The sequence below is a fragment of the Lissotriton vulgaris genome, chromosome 2_1 (assembly GCF_964263255.1).
Source record: "Lissotriton vulgaris chromosome 2_1, aLisVul1.2, whole genome shotgun sequence".
Classification (NCBI taxonomy): domain Eukaryota; kingdom Metazoa; phylum Chordata; class Amphibia; order Caudata; family Salamandridae; genus Lissotriton; species Lissotriton vulgaris.
The window spans coordinates 1000883312-1000906551 of record NC_141687.1 but is presented as its reverse complement, the minus strand read 5'-3'; the positions used below and the strand labels follow the sequence as shown (position 1 = coordinate 1000906551).

Here is a 23240-nt window from a genome sequence, read left to right as displayed (position 1 = left end):
CATGGACATTGTGCAGTCATTTCTAATACCTCAGACTATCTGCCCTATGTAGGGCAGGTTTTTATGATGTATTTCTTTTCTATTTGGGAGAGCTGGAAAAGTCTTGTAGTCCTTTAAAAATAAATGGATAAAAGTTGCCCTCTCATTACGGTAGAAAACTCCTGTGAGTCATGGTCATTAGATCTTTATTTTTAGATACAAATCGCTGTGTTGGGAGTTTATTTTTTAAAAACAAAATGTTTGCTTAGAAGGTGCATGAAGCATTGCAGCTAATCTGTAAACTTAAAGGATCTTCAGAGGAGCCACAAGGCATCAGATTCTTTCAAGAGACATTGCTTTCCACCACATAGGTGGAGTCTATGTTTTAGCTGCCTTGGCAGAATGGAATACAGTCTGACTACTCTAAATGACCCCTAAGGTTCCTCATTTGGGATATGGCAAATGCTGCACATGATTACGCAGATTCTATCCCCCGATTTGAAAAACCCTAAATTATTTAATCTTCCATATAGGATGCATCTTTTCTACAGGCAAACAAAATTACCTTTTCTTTCTTAAATCCACCAGAATAAGTCAAAACATCACCCTTTAAATCAATATTCATGAGCATCTTCATTACAGATCTTATTTTCATGGTTTACTTCCCATAGATAAACATTTACTATATACTACTTGCCATCGGTAACCAGATATGTTTCCATGTTTGCGTTTACTTAAACGCATACCAAACATCTTCAGGAGCTATAGAGGTCTGACTATACAAAGTATCTTTGGATTCAACATTCCAAAATATAGGACTACATTTAGAATCAAAAGCTTTCAACCAATGCCAAACTCAAACATAACTTCTGTGAGATCTTCTTCTTCACCTTCCTTGGAGCAATAGCTGCCCACCTCCTTTCCTTAGCAAGCCACTTCAATGTCTCCTATTTTCCAGAATTATTGAGACTCTGTCATTCCACATCCACACATGTCCACCATCTTCCTTTCATTTTCGTTAATGGTATACAAGTTCTCAGAATAAAGGTGTATATGCTATCTATCCTCTGCCAGGAAGGGAACCATTTCTGGTAAAGGGGGGCAGCAGAAAGAAACCCCCAAGGAGAAGAGGAAGTGAATGGACAATTATTATTCTTTTTTGCTGTGTCTTTTACCCGTCTGCTCATATCTCACTTATGACTAGGCTTTACTGTTTTCAGTTTCTATTTTTGGTAAATTTTGGTGGGGATTTTTCAGTGTTTTCCAGTGATTTCAATACCTTAAAAAACAGTGTTTATCAGTGGTTACACATTTTCGTGCCATTAAAAAGAAACAAAAACAGTGTTTTTTCCAGTGTTTATGGAAAGTTTTGTTTTTATTATTGCTTGATTTCTGCACTGATAATGCATGGTATATAGTCAGTGTACGTACAGTGTATATGAGGTCCAAATTCAATATTCCAAATCTAACTTATTGTAGTACATCATACAATACTTCTTCAGTGAGTCTTTGGTCATGCGCACTTACTTTTTCCTTCCAATGTAAAATGTTATCGGTGAAAAGGCCACTCAATATTAACACTTGAGACAGGCAACGCCAAAACAGCCAGTACACGATTTGCTAACTCTGGCCAGTGACTGCTTTCCGTGGAAATACTGGTGCACTTGAAGATTGCCATTCTCTGGGCAGGTTCTGCAACATTTGTGTTGAACTGGGCACTTATGCCCATAGAGTTATTGAAGCGGTAAAAACTGAAGCAGCACTTTTGAAAGTATAGGAAAAATTCCCCTTTACAGAAGGGATATAGAACTTGTACAGAGTACCACAGTGAGGTTTCATTGACTTCAAATGCATTGGTTGGTGAAGGGACATTTCTAAGCATCAATGCAAGCCATTTCTCATACATTGGAAAATAAAAGTTCCTGAATTGCTCTTGAACATTGCTTTGCTTACCAAGTGGCAAGCACTATAACATGGAAAATGTTGCAGTTCCAGTCACTAAAGGTGTCGCCCAGCCTACTCTCAAGGAGATGTTTAACATCTACATCAATTTTGCTGAACACTTGTCAGACAAGGTTTTTTTTATTATGTCCACCACAGCAGTTATGTTTTCCTGTAAAAATCTAAGAATGCAGTACAGTGCACTTTGTTTCACATCACTAGCAATATGCGACCAAAGATCCTCACTTTTCTTGCCTTTGGCATCATCACTCAGCATTAATTCTGTAAACGGTTGCCACATGGATAATATAGCATTCACAGCCCCTTGGACTGAGAACCAACAACTAAGGTAAACAGGTGGGATAGCTCTTTCTTTGATGCCACACAAAGCACAAAATGAGAAATATTTTAGTTTTAGTCCTGTGCATAACTAAACATTGCACCAGAATGGACTAATAAGTCAATAGCATTCTTCATTAACTCTGAAGATTGTAAAGATGCTTTCAGCATCCCATCTAACAGGTGGCAAGTATCTCCTAAAGGGAAGCACTTCAGCTCAGATATCGATTTTAACAGGTCATCACACAACTTTGTCATATATGAAGCTGAATCACTCCAAATACAAACAATATCACTCCAATCTTTGTTAAACTTGGAAAGAACCTTTTTGCAGCAGCATTCCAAGTGACAATGTGTTCCATGTTTTCCAAAAGTCTGGTGTCATGTTTTCACTACTATCCAAGATACTTGGTTTCACATATACTTGGTTTCACATATACTTGTCACTATACCTTGCTTTGAATGTTTAAAGCCTGAGGTGTCTTCAATTCACCATCAACACTGACTCACTACAAACTGGGGGCTGATGTATCAAGGGTTTTTACCCACTCTCTATTGGTAAATGTGATGGCACATATTGGGGAAGATTCTTATGAAACCAATGAAAGAATCAAACGCAGGCAAATGCAGGCAAAATATCAAATATGATTTTGATATTTCCTGATTCTCTACAGTTGATAAAATAATTAAACAAGAGCCAAAACATGCTTCCACGCCCTGCATCTTTAGACCAAAGAACACAAAACTGAAAAAAGCAAAAGGAAGAAGAAACAATATTTTTGTGACATCCCTAAACAACAACAACCAAGCAAAATAATGTTAGCCCATTCTTTCTAGCTGCTAGCTTGAATGACACAGTTACATTGTATTGGCCCCTTCAGGAAGACAAAAATGACTCTTTCACTCTCCTTTTCCATTATTTGAATGGCATTTAGTTTGTGGTTGTGCAGGTGTTTTTTCAGTGTTTATATGTTTACACTGGTGAGGGCTATTTCCCTTTCGGTGGGGTTTTATCAGTTATTATAGGTTTAAACCAAAGAACTGGACAGCCTACTTATGACTGACACTCAGTGACATCCAGATCTATAAGTATGGCCTGTCAGCCCTCCTACCTTTGGAGATCACAACCCACCCTATTTAGAGATCCCTATTTAAGGGGAGACCTCTGAACATTCATTGAAAGCAGTGCAGAAGCATTTACTGTGAAGTCTAAAGTGAGCTCCACCAGTAGAGGCCATTCAATTTTCCCACTTCCAAATGAGGCTGGCAAACCACATCTTTAAATTAAGCTAGTTGAAAGTGCATGTACAGACTGTTAACATATTAAAACTAAAATGACCCACTCAACATTTATGATCGCTTGCTCAGTTATGCTCTACATGCATTCTCTCTCATCATTATCATATAGTGTCTGGCTTAAGTAACTAAAATGTCGTTGTTTAGAAAATCAGAGTTGAACATTTATCAGTTTAACCACAATAGATACATCCTAAACTTTTACAATAAAACAATATATTAATGCCTTACCTCCTTGCTTTCTTCAATATCTGATTCACTGCTAAATTCTTCGGTATTTAGGTTTTCAAAATCAGATTCTCCCACAGCGATAGGCACTGTTACAGTGAGGCTTGGGTTATGTATAAAGGACATGTAATCACTCTCATCGATAATATACTTGTCCACACTGCCGCCAATTACACCTGTGCCAATGGTTGGTTTCCCATCTTTGAGATAGTCAAAATCTTTGGTGAGTTCCACTGTGGTGTGGTTGGTTATGCAGCCATCCTTCTGGTTCTGCATATCCTCAAGTGGTTTGAGCTCATCTAAACCTTTTTTCTTCTTAACAAAAGTGTTTTCAAAGAATTCTCTCACGCTCTTTTTCACATAAGCAATTCCAATGTGCATTCTTGCCACTGCAATTTGGAGATTGTTCATTTCATTATCATCTTCTGTCGCGGTAAGGTTGTCTGAGCTAAATGAGCTCAGTAGCAAGGCAAGGAACAGGTTCAACACCTAGAAATTTAATAAAGAGAGGTAAAAATAAGAATCCTTTCTCAGGCATAATAGGTAACTCCATTACTGCATATGTATATTAAAATGCATGCAGTTTGAAATAGATGTGACAACACCAATTTCCTAAAATTTGTTTCATTAAACCATCAATAACACACTTCAAACCTTTGACGGCCTTGATATCACTTTGCAAAGTATGTAGCCATCCAGCACAGGGCATAAAAATAATAGTGACTGCACTTACTGCGTAAGAAAAAAGCGGTGTCATGATATGAATAATGTGAGCCATGACACCAGTAAGTATTTAAGTGCTTTTGTCCATGTGTTGTATTCTGGGATCCCTCCTATGTGTGACAATGAGATGGTTGAGCCCTGATTCACAAAGCCAATTTCACACCCAGTGAGTGTAAATTCAGCTTTTGTGTTCTCAAATCCTAAATTTATACTCTCAATTAGATTTAATATCAGATATGTATGGCATAATGTTATATGTGAGCACATCTGCTCAGGTGGACAAGGCAGTGAGTATTCTAAGCAGTGATGCCTTGGAAATGTAATCAATTCCCGTCCTTTTCAAATGTGTTCATGAAAAGGTTTAAATTGCATGTGCTGTTTCTGTGTCAACAGACTAAGGGCTTCTAAGATTTCATTTTATCTCTACTATTGAATTTAAGATTCTGAAAGTCAGAAACATGAATACCAGAATGGAGTGAATTAAAAATGTACAAGCTTCATAGTTTGATTTCCTGTTATTTTTCTAGACTGTAATTTTCCTGATATTAAGACAATGCTTGTGAGACTGCTTAGTAATGCCACAGTGCATGTACTCTAGCCCTAAGAATGGGAAAGCTAATGGCTCTGGCTTCAACGACAATGGTTTGCCTTTCAGGCCATAGAAGATGGGGAATGTTATTTTGAGTTGAATACACTGTGCATGGAGGTGCATCAGTTATTATAATGTGAATCTGTTGCGTAATTTATAAATTAAAGGCATAAGTGTAATTTAAAGGTGGTGCGTAAATTGCAAATCAAAAATATCCTTATACCTTTAGAAATTCCTAAAATGTATTGTAATATAAGTTTGGTTTGTATAGAAATAATAAATAAGGTTTTCCTAACTATAACAAAGCTTTAATCTTTGTTTTTGTGCTGTGAATTTTAATTTTAAAAAACCAATTGTGTTTCAGACCGTAAAGTCCACTGTCGTTCAGAAGAAGTGGAGTGTCTAATGTCGTAGAGTAGACTGGCAATATCGATCAATGGACTAACCTGTCATACAGTGCAATGACATGTTGTAAAGTACAGTAGCATGAAGTGCACTAGAGTGGACATGTGTTACGAGTAAGCTGTCATAAAATGAAATTTGCATATGTCGCCATAAGTGGGAAGGGTATGCCCAGACATGGCTGGATTCAAGCTAGCCTGGCTGATGAAGGGTGATGCCCTGAAACCGGTCTCATGATATTTTTTTCCAGTACAGGGAGGACCTGGCTTGGCAATTCGAGCTGGACTGTTACTACAAGAAACAGGGTCAAGACTGATTTGCATATGGCTGGGTCAAAACTGGGTGGTGTGGTGAGAAAAATAATGATGGATTAAACCCAGATCCTTGTGACTAGGGGTGAATGTTTGCATTGTCCAGCATTCCATCCATCAACTGTTTCTTTTGCATATGTTGCCCTACCTGGGAAGGGTATGCCCAGACATGGGTCCCGTGTTCACTACACTCTGGATTCAATCTAGCCTGGCTGATGAAGGGTGTTGCCCTGAAACCTGTCCCAGGATGTTTGTTTCCGTTCCAGGGAGGACCTGGCTTGGTAGTTTGGGCTGGACTGTTCCCACAAGGCACAGGGTCAAGACTGATTTGCATATGGCTGGGTCCAAGCTGGGTGGTGTGGTGAGCAAAGGAATGATGGATTAAACTCAGATCCTTGTGACTAGGGGTGAATGTTTGCTTTGTCCAGCATTCCGTCCATCAACTGTTTCTTTTGCATAAAATGGAATGGCATCTTGTACAGTGCAGTGGAGTTGTGTGCAGTTGAGTGTTGGTGTTGGAAAATGACCCTCTCTGAAGGGTCACCCCAAAGTTTTTGACTTCTTTCACGTCTTTTTCTGACCGCGTTTTTGTAGGTTTTTGGACTCTCAGCACTTTACCACTGCTGATCAGTGCAAACGTGCATGTGCTCTCTCCTCTAAACATAGCAACTTTGGCTCATATCCAATTAGCATATCTAATTTACTTATAAGTCCATAGTAAAGTGCACTACATGTGCCCTGTGCCTGTGCCTGTGAATTAAATGCTATCAATGGACCTGAGCAAAAACAACAGTTGATGGACAGAATGCAAAACAATGTCATGCATTCACCCCAGTAAGAGATCTGGGTCTAAACCCATCGTTATTTTGCACTCCACACCACCCCAGTTCAGACATGGCCATATGCAAATCAGCCTTGACCCTGTGCCTCATGGGAACTGTATAGCCTGAACTGCCAAGCCATGTCTTCACTGGACCGTAATCAAGCATCCTAGGACCGGTTTCTGGCTATCAGTAGTCTTCAGCCAGGATAGCTTGACTCCAGTGGTGTGGAGAGCATGGGACTCACGTCTGAGCATACCCATCCCACTCGGGGTGACAAATACAAAAACAACAGTTGATGGACAGAATGCAGAACAATGTCATACATTCACCCCATACAGAGATCTGGGCCTAAATCCATCGTTTTTTTGCACTCCACGCCACCCTAGTTCAGACATGGCCAAATGCAAATCATATGGCCATGTCTGAACTGAGGTGGCAGAGTGGGCTAAAGAACGGTGATGGATTCAACCCAGATCTGTTGACTGGGTGTGAGAGTTTGATCGGTTCAGATGCTCCGTCCATCACCACCCCCTTTTGTACCACTTTGTTCGCCATAAGTTGGCAGGGTATGCTCAGGCGTGAGTCCCTTACTCACTTTGCCAATGGATTCAAGCAAGCCGGGCTGAAGACGGCTGAAATGCTAGAAACCGGTCCTTGGAAGCTTGTTTCCGGTCCAGGGAAGGCATGGCTTGGCAGTTTGGGCTGGATTATTCCCTTGAGGCACAGGGTCAGACTGATTTTCATATGGCCATGTCAGAACTGGGGTGGCAGAGTGGGCTAAAGAACGGTAATGGATTAAACCCAGATTGGTTGACTGGGTGTGAGTCTTTGATTGGTTCAGATGCTCCGTCCATCACCACCCCCTTTTGTACCGCTTTGTTCGCCATAAGTTGGCAGGGTATGCTCAGACGTGAGTCCCTTGCTCACTTTGCCACTGGATTCAAGCAAGCCAGCATGAAGACGGCTGAAATGCCAGAAACCGTCCTTGGAAGCTTGTTTCTGGTCCAGGGAAGGCATGGCTTGGCAGTTTGGGCTGGACTATTCCCATGAGGCACAGGGTCAGACTGATTTTCATATGGCCATGTCTGAACTGGGGTGGCAGAGTGGGCTAAAGAATGGTGATGGATTAAACCCAGATCGGTTGACTGGGTGTGAGTCTTTGATTGGTTCAGATGCTCCGTCCATCACCACCCCCTTTTGTACCGCTTTGTTCGCCATAAGTTGGCAGGGTATGCTCAGACATGAGTCCCTTGCTCACTTTGCCACTGGAATAAAGCAAGCCAGGCTGAAGAAGGCTGAAATGCCAGAAACTGGTCCTCGGAAGCTTGTTTCCGGTCCAGGGAAGGCATGGCTTGGCAGTTCGGGCTGGACTGTTCCCATGAGGCACAGGGTCAGACTGATTTGCATATGGCCTTGTCTGAACTGGGGTGGCAGAGTGGACTAAAGAACAGTGATGGATTAAACCCAGATCTGTTGACTGGGTGTGAGTGTTTGATTGGTTCAGATGCTCCGTCCATCACCACCACCTTTTGTATCGCTCTGTTCACCATAGGTTGGCAGGGTATGCTCAGACATGAGTCTCTTGCTCACTTTGCCACTGGATTCAAGCAAGCTGGGCTGAAGACGGCTGAAATGCCAGAAACCGGTCCTCGGAAGCTTGTTTCCGGCCCAGGGAAGACATGGCTTGGCAGTTCGGGCTGGACTGTTCCCATGAGGCACAGGGTCAGACTGATTTGCATATGGCCATGTCTGAACTGGGGTGGCAGAGTGGGCTGAAGAACGGTGATGGATTAAACCCAGATCTGTTGACTGGGTGTGAGTGTTTGATTGGTTCAGATGCTCCATCCATCACCACCCCCTTTTATATCAATGGACCTGCAGCACTAATTGTACAACCCACAGAAGTAGGCCCTTAACCATGTCTCTAGGCCTGCCACTGCAGAGCCTGTGTGTGCAGTTTTAAACTGTCATGTCAATCTAGCAAGTAAAACCTCTTGCCAGGCCAAAACATTCCATTTTAATACATACAGGTCACCTCTAAGGTATACCCTGGATCCACCAGAGGGCAGGGGGAAATGTATTTAAAATGTAGATCATGATATTTTAAGTTTTACACGTTCTGCTAGAGAAAAACTCTAAATTTCGTTTTTCACTACTGCAAGGCTTATGTGTTCCATATGATAACATTGGGATTACCTTATTACACTTTGTAAGTGTAATTCCCAATTGCGAAGAGATGGAGGTTTCAACTTTAGTGTTGGTGGACTCACAATTTAAAATCACAACTTATGGTGAAGTTAGATTTTAAAGAACAGTTTAGCAAATGCCACTTTTAGAAAGTTGCATTAACTTAGTTTAGCCATTTAGTACATTTTGCCTGTCTCTGTTAAGTCTGGGTTGGGTGACAGCTGGGCTTTGTGTATTCCCTCGAGACAGCCATACACAAAGAACTCATAGGTGTGACTGCCGGATCTTTCTGGGAGATTGAAAGGGAGGAGTTTGACACAGCCTCAGACTTGCATCTCAATAGGATGTACCCTGAACATACACAAAGGGCTGCATGCCCCCTGCAGTGAGTCTAGAGGCAGGGCTTGAAGAGTGGATCTCTGTGGAAGGCAAAGCTTTCTTTGAAATTTCCCCCACTTCAAAGACACATCTGAGTATAAGTAGTGGACTCATAACATCATAACTTCAGCACACTTCTGGAGCTATGAATATTCTACCAGAAAGAAGAGGATGTGCTCTGCTGCACAAGGACTGCCACTCTGCTGGAACTGCTGATTTCTGAACTCTTGCCTTGCCCTGCTGTGTTGCCCTGCTGCCTGCTGGTCTCTCTCTGCCTAGTTGAGAAGGACTGGACCTGCATCACCTGAGCCCGGAGTGAATCCCAGGGTTTGCTGGCTTGTCTCCAGTTGCCTAAGTATCAGGGACACAAAAGACTTAGAACCCTCCTGTTCCAACCTTTGAGCTCATCTGCTTATGAGGTTGTCCTGCCAAGTGGTGCCAATCCAGCCCTGGACCCTTGAACATGGACCTAGGGGCTTCGCTCTAGTGTTGCAGAAATCGAATCCTCACATTGCACTCAGACCCGCCGCATTGCACTTGGAACCACGCATTGCTGCGTGGAGAAGGTTGACGCATCGTCTCTACAGCAAGGAAAAAGTCAGCACATCGTGTTTGGATCTGCTGGACACAGGAACTGGCAATATGCTCACTGACCCGTCACATCGCTGCAGTTGAATGGAGAAATCTAGTGCATCACTTCAACTGTGGATCAATGGTGCATTATTCTGCTGCACCCCGCAACTTTGTTGACGTAAACCTAGAATGGTGTTCTTTTTGATAGCGGGCCAGGTAGGTCTTGTATCCCACCTGAGCTCTATCGCTGTCAGCCTGAACTCCTGACTTTGTCCCAGTCTTGCACGACCAATTGACTCTTCTAGCGCTATTTACTTCTAGGAGCTGTGTATACATTTAATCTTTAGAAGTTCATATCTCGACTTCTAGACATTAGATTTTTGTATTTTTGGTCTTATTATATTTAATAAATGTAGTTATATTTTTCTACACTTGTATGGATACTTTTTGTGAAGTATTGTCACTGTTTTACTGTCTAAGTGTTACACGAATACTTTGCATATTGCCTCTTAAGTTAAACCTGACTGTTCTGTGCTAAGCTTCCAGAGAGGGGGCACATGACAATTTAGGTTGTGTAGTGACTTACCCTGACTGGACAGGATGGATACCTCTGCCAATCAGAAACCCAATTTCTAACAGTTGAAAAGTGTCAGAGAGTGGAGTAGAAAGCAGCTGTACAGTGGCATGTAGAGGCATAGAGTGAAGTAGAGGGTTGTACAGTGAAGTTTAGGGTATCACATGTAGTACAGTGTAGTATAGTGGCACAGAATGTAATACAATCTTGAAGAGCAGTGTTGCAGAGAGTGAAGTAGAGGGATTCAGAGTGGAGTGGAATAGAGTGAAGTGTTTTACAGTGTCAAAGAGTGGGATAAAGTGGAGTAGTGTGTTGTAGAATACAGAGGTGTGGAGTATAGTAAAGAGGGCTGGTGTAGCATTCAATGGAGTAAAATGTTGTAGAGTAGAGTGGTGTGGCGTACAGTGATGTGGATTGGCATGTTGAGTGTCAAAAAGTGTCGTAGGGTGGAGTAGAGTTGAGTGCCAAAGAGTGGCCTACAGTGTTGTACAATGGAGTGGCGTGGCACAGTATGGCAAAATGGAGTGCACAGACTAGAATAGAGTTGAGTGGTATAGAGTAGTATACAGTATAGTGGTGGAGAGTGCAGTAGTGCAGTAGAGAGGAGTAATGTCTTAGAGTAGAGTATGGAGAAGTGTGGTTGAATATAATAGAGAAAGTAGTGTAGCATGTCATTGAGTGGAGTAGAGTGTTGTACATTGGTATAGAGTATAGTGCTGCAGACTCTCAGTGAGTTGTGTAGGGTGTTGAACAGTGGAGTGCTATAGAGTGGAAAATAGTGTGGCAGAGTGAAAGAGCATAGATTCTCGTAGAATTGAGTACAGTGTAGTTGAGCAGAGTACAGGGGAGTGGCATGAAGGGGAGTTGGGGAGAACGGAGTGGTGTACACTGAAACATCATTGAGTGGAGTGGCGTAGAGTGGAGTAGTGTACAGTGGAGTGGCATAGAGTGGGATAGCGTACAGTGGAATACCTTACAGTGGAGTGCGTCGAGCGGAATAATGCAGAATGGAGTGGCATAGAGTGGATTAGTGTACAATGGAGTGGTGTGGAATGGAGTGGCAGAGAGTGGAGTGGTGAGGAGTGAAATATCATAGAGTGGCAGTGTGTAGGATGGAGTGGCATAGTGTAGCATGGAGTGGCATAGAGTGGAGTAGAGTAGAGTAGAATTGAATGGAGTGGTGCAGAGTGAAGTGGCACACAGAGGAATAGTGCATTGTGAAGTGACGCACAGTAGAGTGGCACAGAGTGGAATAGTACAGAGTGGATTGGCATACTGTGGATTTGCAAAAAGTGGAATAGTGTAAAGTGGAGCAGCATAGAGTTGACTGACGTAGACTGGAGTGGCATAGAGTGGAGTGGTGCAGCGTCATAGAGTGTGTTGTAGTAGTTTGGAGTGGTGTACAATGGAATAGCGTACAGTGGAGTGGCATAGAGTGGTGTTGTGCAGAGTGGAATAGCATACAATAGAGTGGTGCGGAGTCGAATAGAATGGTGTACAGTGTAGTGGCACAGAATGGAGTGCCATACAGTGAAAGGGCATATAGTGGAATAGCGTACACTGGAGTTGGGTACAGTGGAGTTATATAGAGTGGAGTGGTATAGAGTTGAGTGGTGTACAGTGGAATAGTGTATAGTAAAGTGGCATAGACCGGATTGAAGTACAGTAGAATCGTGTAGATTGGAGTTGCACAGAGTGGAGTGGCATACAGTGGAGTGGCAGCGAGTGGAATAGCATATAGTAGAGTGACATATTTTGGAGTGGCATAGAGTGAAGTGGAGGAAAGTATAATACTGTAGACTGGAGTGATGTAGAAAGTAATGGGGTAGACTGTACTGGCGTATGGGCTAATACCATACAGTGGGATGGCAGAGAGTGGAGTGCCACAGAGTGTAATAGTGTAGAATATAGTGGCATGGAGTGGAGTGCTGCAGAGTGCAGGGGCATACAGTGGAGCAGCTTACAGTGAAGAGGTGTAGAGTAAAATAACATTCAGTGTAGTGGTGTACAGTAGAGTGAAGTACAGAGGAGTGCCATATAGTGGAGTAGTGTAAAGTGGAATGAAGTAAAGTGGGGTGGAGTGCCCTACAGTGAAATAGCATCAAGTGCAATAGCGTAAAGTGGAATGGCATACATTGGAGTGGCGTAGATTGGAGAGGACTGGTGTTCAGTGGAACAGCGCACAGTGGAATTTTGCAGAGTGGAGTTTCATAAAGTAGAAGTGGCGACAGCAGAGTGATGTAGATTGAAATGGCATACCATGAAATAGCATACAATGAAGTAATGCACACTAGAGTGGCATAGAGTGGAATGGCATAGACTTGACTAGTGTACAGTGTAGTTTCATAGAGTGGAGGTCAGTACAGTAGAATACGGTAAAGTGGAGTGGCATACAGCGGGGGGCATACAGTGGAATAGCGTAGAGTGTAATAGCATACAGTGCAGTGGTGTAGAATAGAGTGGTGTAGGGTGGAGGTAAAATTGAGTAGCGTAGAATTGAGTGGCATACAGTGGATTGGCATAGAGTAAGTGGTGTAGAGTGTTACAGCCTACAGTGGTGTGCAATAGAGTGGAGTGGCATTGAGCATAGTGACACAGAGAGGAGTGTGGTACTTGAAACAGATGTGGTATGAAAGTATATGAATGGATGCAGATGTAATATAACAGGAATATAGATTATGAAGTGTAAATAGTAATTTTGGTAGTAAGTGTAAATAGATTAAGTAATGTATGTTTTAAAATTCTTAAGGGAGATTTACAAGTCGTTAGCAGCAGTTTAGCCCTGCCATTGTGTCACTTTCGTGATGCAGCCGCGGCATAACCAATGTGCCACGTTGTGTCACATTTACAACGTAACGCATCTTGGGAGATGAGTAACATTGTAAAGCCCTGCCCCACATATGGGCGTTCCGACGCAAGAAAGCCTGTGCCACTTCTACGACGCCACTGTGTCAAAACCTTACATAAGGAGGGATGCAGCAAAATAGGAAAATGCATTCCTGAGCATTCCTGGAGTTGCGTCATGCTTGTGACATGACTCCAGCAATGCGTTACCTTTATTCCAACAGATGAGTGATGCATCTGTCAATCCTTTTGCCACTAAATCAGGTTTCAGTGTGTGAGGGATATTTTACAATTTTCAAAGGATTGCCCTTCCAACATAAAAGAGAAGGTGCTTGATTTTTCCACACCATCTTTTATTTATTTAGAACATGACTTACATTAGAACCTTTAAATCACTAATATATATATTTTTTTTCTCTGAAAAAAACACAGATTTCAGGGACGTTATAGTTAGAAATTAGCATTTAAAAAACCTTTAAAATTCACTGAATGATCCACAGGTTTCAGAGACGTTATAGTTAGTTGGACATTTCATTTGTACAAAACCAGAAAATTTGGCTGTCATAGTTAGTTCAGATAACTATAACTCGCGCCCCCACAATACACTGCTGATGATGTCACATAGTACATCATGCATGACATGGTCAGTGACATCATTGATGACATCTCAAATGACTTAATGGGTGCTGGATGTGCACTGCGTGATTCCTTTGGGGTAATTTTGAATATTACGTGCTCCTGGGTATCACTTCCCACTCAGAAGTGTCAAAGTAACATAAATGATTAGCAGATCCGAAAAGTTGGTCTGTCTCCCTGGGCACATTTAAAACCGCAAAAAAAACAGAAGAGCAAAGAATCACGTGTGTAAGCAAATTTTCAACCATGAGTTATTCTTTCAAAAAAATAATAAAAAAATATTGGTCTTTACTAGCAGTGGAACCGGACTTCAAAGAGTTGTTTTCGAAAGAACCATTGTTCGCATACACCAGGTCTAGAAATATTGGACAATTATTAAAACCAACCAATCGGAAAACCACCATCATGAGATACAAAGGTACAAAACCTTGTTTGAACTGTCATAATTGTGTGAACATTTTGAAAGGAGATAGCATCCGGCATCCTATAACAGGCAAGGAAATCAGATTAAAAGTAAACGGAACCTGTGATTCAACGAACATTGTATACCTACTGAATTGTCCATGTGGCAAAAATTACGTGGGACAACCTGATAGAAAACTCAAAGTCAGACTCAACGAGCACAAAAGCAACATACGGACTAAAATGATGAAGTCAACTGTAGTAACCCACTTCATTGAAGCACAACACCAAACTGAACAATTAAAAGCCTGCATCTTAGAAAATGTAGAAAGAATTGCTGGAAGTGACAACAGAAAAGTTTTGCTAAAAAGAGAAAACCACTGGATATATTTTTTTGCAAACCATGAAACCAAAGGGTCTTAAAGAAAGAATTGAATTTATGTGTTATTTATGATCTTTGATGTATAGAACAAGCATTCCTCATGATATCCAACCAGTCATGTATCTAGCCAGATCAGTTAGTGGTCTTGACATATAGGCGGTAAATAAACATGCACAGAACAGTAAGAATATAGAACCAATTAAACCTCCTATTGATCTAATCATACAGCACCAACCCCTTAGCTTTTCCTTCACGTCACATTTTTAAACCACCACGCATATCACCACAGTGATATTAGCATAGGGGTACCTTCACACAAGTATCTTTTTAGAATCATTTACAACCCAACATTGATTCGAACATTTACTTGCAAGCGCGACCAATTAACACCCGCATGCGTCCGCCCACAGCCATTAAACATTTTGGAGACGGTTTCACTTTAAAAGCGAACAAGCTCGTAGTCACGAGTTTGTAGTAAAACGTTTAGACGTTGCGTCCTCTGACGCATTAGCAGAAACCTCAGCGTGCACCACGCAGAGACACTGAGTAACGGACCAAACACGCCACCACGGTAAGCGCAGCTCCTTCTATACTTTTGATAAACGTGGCAGGTTACAAACCCACTCGTAGTTTAGTCAAACAGGCAACAGTTACAGAATAATAAATCCAGGCGGAACTTTAGGCATTAAGCCTAGCGCTGTTTGAGCAACAAAGTCGACATTTCTCAGTTACACGCAGTGAAACTGACTCATCATTTTATTAACAGTTAGGAGGTAACACGTAACACTGTACATTTGAGTGATTGAATTGTTTATTTAGGTGATTGTAACGTTGAATTTAACAACGTAGTAATGTATTTTGGTGCCAATATAATGCACAGCAACTAGTTAAATGTATTGTTATTTTAACAGATTGATCCCTTGACAAAGGCGCGGTGTGCCAAAATGCATCGGGAAAGGTGCTAGATTTGTTAACGTTTGAACATGATATCAACATGGAGCAATGATAATCATATGCAAAGATAGATGTGAATCCAACATCTGAGATTAAGTACATGAAACAATAAAAGAAGAAATTGATGAAAAGAATCAAAGTATCTTCATTCATTTACTATTGAGCTGGAACTCAGCACGGTTTCAGATATCTCAAATGACATCACTGATAACATCACTGATGACATGATACAGTGGCTGTGTGTATTGAAGAATGAATTAGTGTATAAGTGTCTGAATGGATGATTTAGTAGGTACATGACTGACTGTATAAGTGAGTGATTAAACATGTAATACTGAATGCATGGGTTAGTGACGAAACTGTGTGAATATCTTTATCAGTCTTTCAGTTGGTGTGTAAGCAGATGCATAGGTTGGTGAGAAGCTACATTAGTGTCTATATGGGTTATTGATTGGTTGCCTGAGTATCTTTATGGATGCCTGGGTGTCTGTGTGGGTGGGTGGTGGGTTTGTGCCTCTGTGCATAGATGTATGAGTGGGTGATTCACTGGGTGTATGGGTTCAAGTGTGTTTCTGTGAAGGGCTGTATGGGTGGGTAAATGTGTGTATGGGTGTGTTGATGAGTGAATGGATGTCTCAGTGGTACATGTGTGAGTAACTACATATGTGAAAGGCAGTATATGTGAGTGCTGGGGTATATAAATTACTATATGTAAGAGTGAGTGATAGTGAGAGTGGCTGTATAGATCAGTGTGTGCTTGTATCAGTGTTTGTATAGGAGACTAAGTATGTGTTAGTATCTGTATGAATATGTTTGGTGGTGTGTGTATAACTGTATAGGTGAGTAAATGGGAATGTGATTGATTCTTTGCATGACTGACTAGGTGTGTGAGTAACTATGGATGAGTGGTGGTGTGTGAGTGTCTATATAGGTGTATGAGTACATATGATAGTCCTTTATTGATGAGTGACTGCATGTATGAGTGACTGTATGGGTGAATGAGTGGATGTGAGTGTGGACCTAGGAATCAATGAGTGGGTCTGTAGTAACTGGTGTTGGTGTGTCTACGGTTTCGAAAATGGTAGTCTATATTTTAGAGTGGGTGTATCAAAGGTTATATTAGGTTGTGAGGAGGTGCATCAGATTATCACATGGATGATGTCATCAGTGATATCATCAGTGATGTCATTTGAGATGTCATCAGTGATATCATCAGTGATGTCAATGACCATGTCATGAATGATGTAATATTTGATGTTATCAGCAGTGCATTGTGGGGGCGTGAGTTATGGTTACCTCAACTAACTATAACGGCAGAATTTTTCTGGTCTTGTATGACTGAAACATCTAACCAACTATAACGTCCCTGAAACCTGTGTTTCTTTCAGTGAATTTCAAAGGTTTTTTTTAATGCTAATTTCTACCTATAACGTCCATGAAACCTTTGGTTTTTTCAGTGAATTTCTAAGGTTTTTTAAATGAAAATTTCTAACTATAACGTCCCTGAAACCTATGGTTTTTTCCGTGAATTTCAAAAGTTTTTTAAATACTAATTTATACCTATAACTTCCCTGAAACCTGTTGCTTTTTCAGTGAATATATATGGTTTTTTAAATGCTAATTTCTAACTATGCCTACATAGGTAGGACATATGCAGAAATAGGAAGAAAGGCACAGAAAGAAGTAAGAAAGATGCAGAAAGAGGCAGCAGAAGTCCATAAAGATGAAGAAAGGTGTAGAAAGAAGCAAGAGCTATGCAGAAAGAACCAACGGAGGTGCACAAAGAGGACTTGTTGCAAAGTCATCCTGTGCCCCGAACGTTTTGCCGACTGGCACTGGTGGTAACTGACTCTGACTAACCAGGCCTGGAGCCAGTGCTATGCTAAAAGACACTTGGTATACAGTGAAAACACCTACTTACTCTAGGGCACACTATGGGTTGGGGTATCCCTGTGATTGGCATGACCTCCCCTCTAAAGCCCTAGTACATAATATGGGAGGGGGATTAAAACTACCTCTAAGTCAGAGGTGCAGAAAGAAGCCAGAGCGGTGTAGAAAAAGGCGAGAGGTACATGAAGAGGCAAGGGAGGTACACAGAGGCAAAAGGGGTACAGAAAGAGGCAAGGGGGTGCAGAAAGAAGCAACAGAAGTACAAAAAGAAGCAACAGAGGTTCTTAAAGAGGCAAGAGGGGTGCTGAAAGAGTCAAGAGAGGTGCAGAAACAGGCAAGAAAGGTTCAGAAAAAGGGAACATGGTGCAGAAAGAGGTAAAAGGGATACAGAAATTTGCAAGAGAGGTACAGAAACAAGCAGGAGAAGTACAGAAAGCAGCAAGACAGGTGGAGAAATAGGGAAGAGGGTGCAGAAATTTGCAAAAGAGGTGCTGAAAGAAGCAAGAGCAGTGCATAAAGAACTAACAGAGGTGCAAAAAGAGGTGCAAGGGGTGCAGAAAGAGATAGGAGAGATGCACAAATTGGCAAGTGAGGAACAAAAAGAGGCAGGAGGGGTACAGACAGAAGGAAGAGAAGTGCAGAATTAAGCAAGAGAGGTAGAGCAAGACGGAAGAGGGGTGCAGAAAGAGACAAGAGTGGTTCAGGAAGAAGCAAGTAAGGTGCACAAAGAGGCAACTTAGGTGCAGAAAGACGCAAGAGAAGTGCAGGAACAAGCGAAAGAACTTTAGAAAGAGGCAAGCTGATTGCTGAAAGAAACTACAGAGGGTGGCAGAAAAAAGCAAGTAAGGTGCAGAAAGAGGCAACAGAGGTACAGAAAGACGCACAAGAGGTGCAGAAAGAACCAACAGAGGTGCAGAAAGAGGCTAGAGGGGTGCAGACAATGGCAAGAGAATAGCAGAAAGAGGGAAGAGGGAGGCAAAAAAGCGAATAAGGGTGCAGAAAGAAGCCAGAGAAGCAAAATATGTGTAGAAAGGGGCAGGAGTAGTACAGAAACAGGCAGGAAAGGTAAAGAGGGAACAGGGGTACAGGAAGAAGCAAGAGAGGTAGAGAGAGAAGCTAGAGACGTGCAGAAAGAAGCAAGAGATGTGCAGAAAGAGGAAAGAGGAGTACAGAAAGAGACAACAGGGGTACAGAAAGAGTCAACAGGGGTGCAGAAAGAAGCAGGAGGGCTGCAGAAAGAGGCAATAAAAGTCCAGAAAGAGGCACGTGAGGTGCAGAAGGAGGCAAGAGAACAGCAGAAAGAGGCAAGAGAGATGCAGTAGGCAGCAAAAGGGATACAGAAAGAGGGGACAGATTTGCAGACAGAGGCAAGAGAGGTACATAAAGAGGGGTGCAGAAAGAGGCATGAGGGATGCAGAAATGTGTGAAAGAGGTACAGAAAGAAACAAGAGCAGTGCGGAAAGAACCAACAGAGGTGCAAAGAGAAGCAAAAGGGGTACAGAAATAGAAAGAGAGGTGCACAAATAGGCAAGTCAAGTACATAAAGAGGAAGAGGGGGGCAGAAACAAGGAAGAGAAGTGCAGAAAGAAGCAACAGAGGTGATGAAAAAGGCATGAAGGGTGCAGAAAGAGCAAGAGAATTACAGAAAAAAGAAACATAGGTACACCCACACACAAAGAGGCAAGAAAGGTGCAGAAACAGGTAGGAAAGGTACAGAAAGAAGAGAAGAAGGGTACAAAAAGAGACAAGAGTGGTGCAGAAAGAGGAAAGAGGGGTGTAAAAAGAGGCAATAGTGGTGCAGAAAGAAGCAAGTGAGGTGTTGCAAATGGTAAGAAAACAGCAGAAAGAGGCGGGAGAGATGCAAAAAAGGGAAGAAGGGTGCAGAAAGAAGCAAGAGAAGTACAAAACGAAGCAAGCGAGGTACAGAAAGAGGCAAGAGAGGTGCAGAAACAGGTAGGAAATGTTCAAAAAGGGGGAGCAAGGGTGCAAAATGAGGCAGGAGAGGAATGGAAAGAAGCAAGTGAGGTGCAGAAAGAGGCAACAGAGTTGCAGAAAGATGCAAGAAAGGTGTGGAAAGAAACAAAAGAAGTGCAGAAAGAGGCAAGTGAGGTGCAGAAGGAGGCAAGGGAGGTGCAGGAAATGGCAATAAAACAGCAGAAAGAGACAGGAGGGATGCAAAAAGTGGAAGAAGGGTACAAAAAGAAGAGAGGTGCAGAAAGAGGGAAGACAAGTGCAAAAAGAGACAACAGGGGTGCAGTAAGGGACAACGGGGTGCAGAAAGAAGCAAGAGAGATACCGAATTAGGCAAGTGAGGTGCATAAAGAGACACGAGAACTGCAGCAAGAGGCAAGAGAGTTGCAAAAACAGGCAAAATCGGTACAGAAAGAGGGAACAGGTGTGTAGACAGAGGCAAAGGAGGTGTAAAAAGAGGAAAGAGGGGTACAGAAAGAGGCAAGAGGGAAGCAGAAAGAGGCAAAAGTGATGCAGAAAGAAGTAAGTCAGGTGCAAAAAGACACAAGAGGGGTGCAGAAAGAGATAGGAGAGGTGCACAAAGAGGCGCAAAGGGTACAGAAAGAGGCAGGAGGAGTACAAAAATAAGAAACAGAGGTACAGAAAGAGGGAACAAGGGGTACAGAAAAAGCCAGGATTGGTACAGAAAGAGGGAACAAGGGGTACAGAAAGAGGCATGAGGGCTGTAGAAAAAAGCACGTGAGGTGCAGAAAGGGGCAACAAAGGTGCATGAAGACCCAAGAGATGTGCAGAAACAAGCAAGAGAAGTGCAGAAAGAAGCAAGAGAATTGCTGAAAGCCGCATCAGCGGTGTGGAAAGAAGCAAGAGAAGTGCAGAAAGAAGCAACAGAGGTGCAAAAGTGGGAAGACGAGTGCAGAAAGAGACAACAGGGGTGAAGAAAGGGACATCAGGGGTGCAGAAAGAAGCAAGAGAGGTACAGATAGACAGAAGAGGGGTGCAGAAAGAGACAAGAGTGGTGCAGGAAGAAGCAAGTAAGGTGCAAAAAGAGGCAACTTAGGCGCAGAAAGATGCAAGAGAAGTGCAGAAACAAGCGAAAAAAGTTTAGATAGAGGCAAGCTAATTGCTGAAAGAAACTACAGAGGTGTAGAAAGAATCAAGAGCAGTGCATCAAGAACCAAACAGAGGTGCAAAAAGAGGCAAGGAAAGTACAGAAAGAGGCAGGAGGGGTGCCGAAAGAAAGAAGAGAAGAGCCGAAAGAGGCAAGAGAATATATGAAAGAAGCAGGAGAAGCACGGAAAGAAGAAAGAAAGATGGAAAGATAGGGAAGAGGGTGGTGAAAGAAGCAAGAGCAGTGCAGAAATAACTAACAGAGGTGCAAAAAGAGGCACGAGGGGTGCAGAAAGAGATAGGAGAGATACACAAATTGGCAAGAGAGGTATGAAAAGAGGCAGGAGAGGTACAGACAGAAGGAAGAGAAGTGCAGAAAGAAGCAAGAGAGGCACGGAAAGAAGCAAAAGAGGTACAGAAACAGGCAGTAAAGGTATAGAAAGAGGAAACAGGTGCGGAAAGATGCAAGTGGCGCAGAAAGAGAAAGAAGGGGTGCAAAAAGAGGCATGAGGGTGGCAGAAAAAAGCAAGTAAGGTGCAGAAAGAGGCAACAGAGGTACAGAAAGACGCACAAGAGGTGCAGAAAGAACCAACAGAGGTGCAGAAAGAGGCTAGAGGGGTGCAGAAAATGGCAAGCAAATAGCAGAAAGCGGGAAGAGGGATGCAAAAAAGCGAAGAAGGGTGCAGAAAGAAGCCAGAGAGGTACACAGAGAAGCAACAGATGTGTAGAAAGGGGCAAGAGAAGTACAGAAACAGGCAGGAAAGGTACAGAAAGAGGGAACAGGGGTACAGGAAGAAGCAAGAGAGGAAGAGAGAGAAGCTAGAGACGTGCAGAAAGAAGCAAGAGATGTGCAGAAAGAGGAAAGATGAGTACATAAAGCGACAACAGGGGTACAGAAAGAGACAACAGGGGTGCAGAAAGAAGCAGGAGGGCTGCAGAAAGAGGCAATAAAAGTCCAGAAAGAGGCAAGTGAGGTGCAGAAGGAGGCAAAAGAACTGCAGAAAGAGGCAAGAGAGATGCAGTGGGCGGCAAAAGGGGAACAGCAAGAGGGGACAGATTTGCAGACAGAGGCAAGAGAGGTACATAAAGAGGGGTGCAGAAAGAGGCATGAGGGATGCAGAAATGTGTGAAAGAGGTACAGAAAGAAACAAGAGCAGTGCAGAAAGAACCAACAGAGGTGCAAAAAGAAGCTAAAGGGGTACAGAAATAGAAAGAGAGGTGCACAAATAGGCAAGTCAAGTACATAAAGAGGAAGAGGGGGGCAGAAACAAGGAAGAGAAGTGCAGAAAGAAGCAACAGAGGTGATGAAAAAGGCATGAAGGGTGCAGAAAGAGCAAGAGAATTACAGAAAAAAGAAACATAGGTACACCCACACACAAAGAGGCAAGAAAGGTGCAGAAACAGGTAGGAAAGGTACAGAAAGAAGAGAAGAAGGGTACAAAAAGAGACAAGAGTGGTGCAGAAAGAGGAAAGAGGGGTGTAAAAAGAGGCAATAGTGGTGCAGAAAGAAGCAAGTGAGGTGTTGCAAATGGTAAGAAAACAGCAGAAAGAGGCAGGAGAGATGCAAAAAAGGGAAGAAGGGTGCAGAAAGAAGCAAGAGAAGTACAAAACGAAGCAAGCGAGGTACAGAAAGAGGCAAGAGAGGTGCAGAAACAGGTAGGAAATGTTCAAAAAGGGGGAGCAAGGGTGCAAAATGAGGCAGGAGAGGAATGGAAAGAAGCAAGTGAGGTGCAGAAAGAGGCAACAGAGTTGCAGAAAGATGCAAGAAAGGTGTGGAAAGAAGCAAAAGAAGTGCAGAAAGAGGCAAGTGAGGTGCAGAAGTAGGCAAGGGAGGTGCAGGAAATGGCAATAAAACAGCAGAAAGAGACAGGAGGGATGCAAAAAGTGGAAGAAGGGTACAAAAAGAAGAGAGGTGCAGAAAGAGGGAAGACAAGTGCAAAAAGAGACAACAGGGGTGCAGTAAGGGACAACGGGGTGCAGAAAGAAGCAAGAGAGATACCGAATTAGGCAAGTGAGGTGCATAAAGAGACACAAGAACTGCAGAAAGAGGCAAGAGAGTTGCAAAAACAGGCAAAAGGGGTACAGAAAGAGGGAACAGGTGTGTAGACAGAGGCAAAGGAGGTGTAAAAAGAGGAAAGAGGGGTACAGAAAGAGGCAAGAGGGAAGCAGAAAGAGGCAAAAGTGATGCAGAAAGAAGTAAGTCAGGTGCAAAAAGACACAAGAGGGGTGCAGAAAGAGATAGGAGAGGTGCACAAAGAGGCGCAAAGGGTACAGAAAGAGGCAGGAGGAGTACAAAAATAAGAAACAGAGGTACAGAAAGAGGGAACAAGGGGTACAGAAAAAGCCAGGAGTGGTACAGAAAGAGGGAACAAGGGGTACAGAAAGAGGCATGAGGGCTGTAGAAAAAAGCACGTGAGGTGCAGAAAGGGGCAACAAAGGTGCATGAAGACCCAAGAGATGTGCAGAAACAAGCAAGAGAAGTGCAGAAAGAAGCAAGAGAATTGCTGAAAGCCGCATCAGCGGTGTGGAAAGAAGCAAGAGAAGTGCAGAAAGAAGCAACAGAGGTGCAAAAGTGGGAAGACGAGTGCAGAAAGAGACAACAGGGGTGAAGAAAGGGACAACAGGGGTGCAGAAAGAAGCAAGAGAGGTACAGATAGACATAAGAGGGGTGCAGAAAGAGACAAGAGTGGTGCAGGAAGAAGCAAGTAAG

General features: G+C 42.7%; 1 protein-coding gene across 1 annotated transcript in view; it reads right to left on the bottom strand.

Moving 5' to 3' along the window:
* The window catches only part of LOC147731529 (sodium channel protein type 2 subunit alpha-like), an 860436-nt gene that overhangs the window by 390055 nt on the left and 447141 nt on the right, over positions 1 to 23240 (bottom strand). Inside the window, exon 17 of the mRNA XM_086956593.1 lies at positions 3787 to 4272. Coding sequence (XP_086812719.1) covers positions 3787 to 4272 — 486 coding nt within the window. The remainder of the gene's footprint in view (positions 1 to 3786; positions 4273 to 23240) is intronic.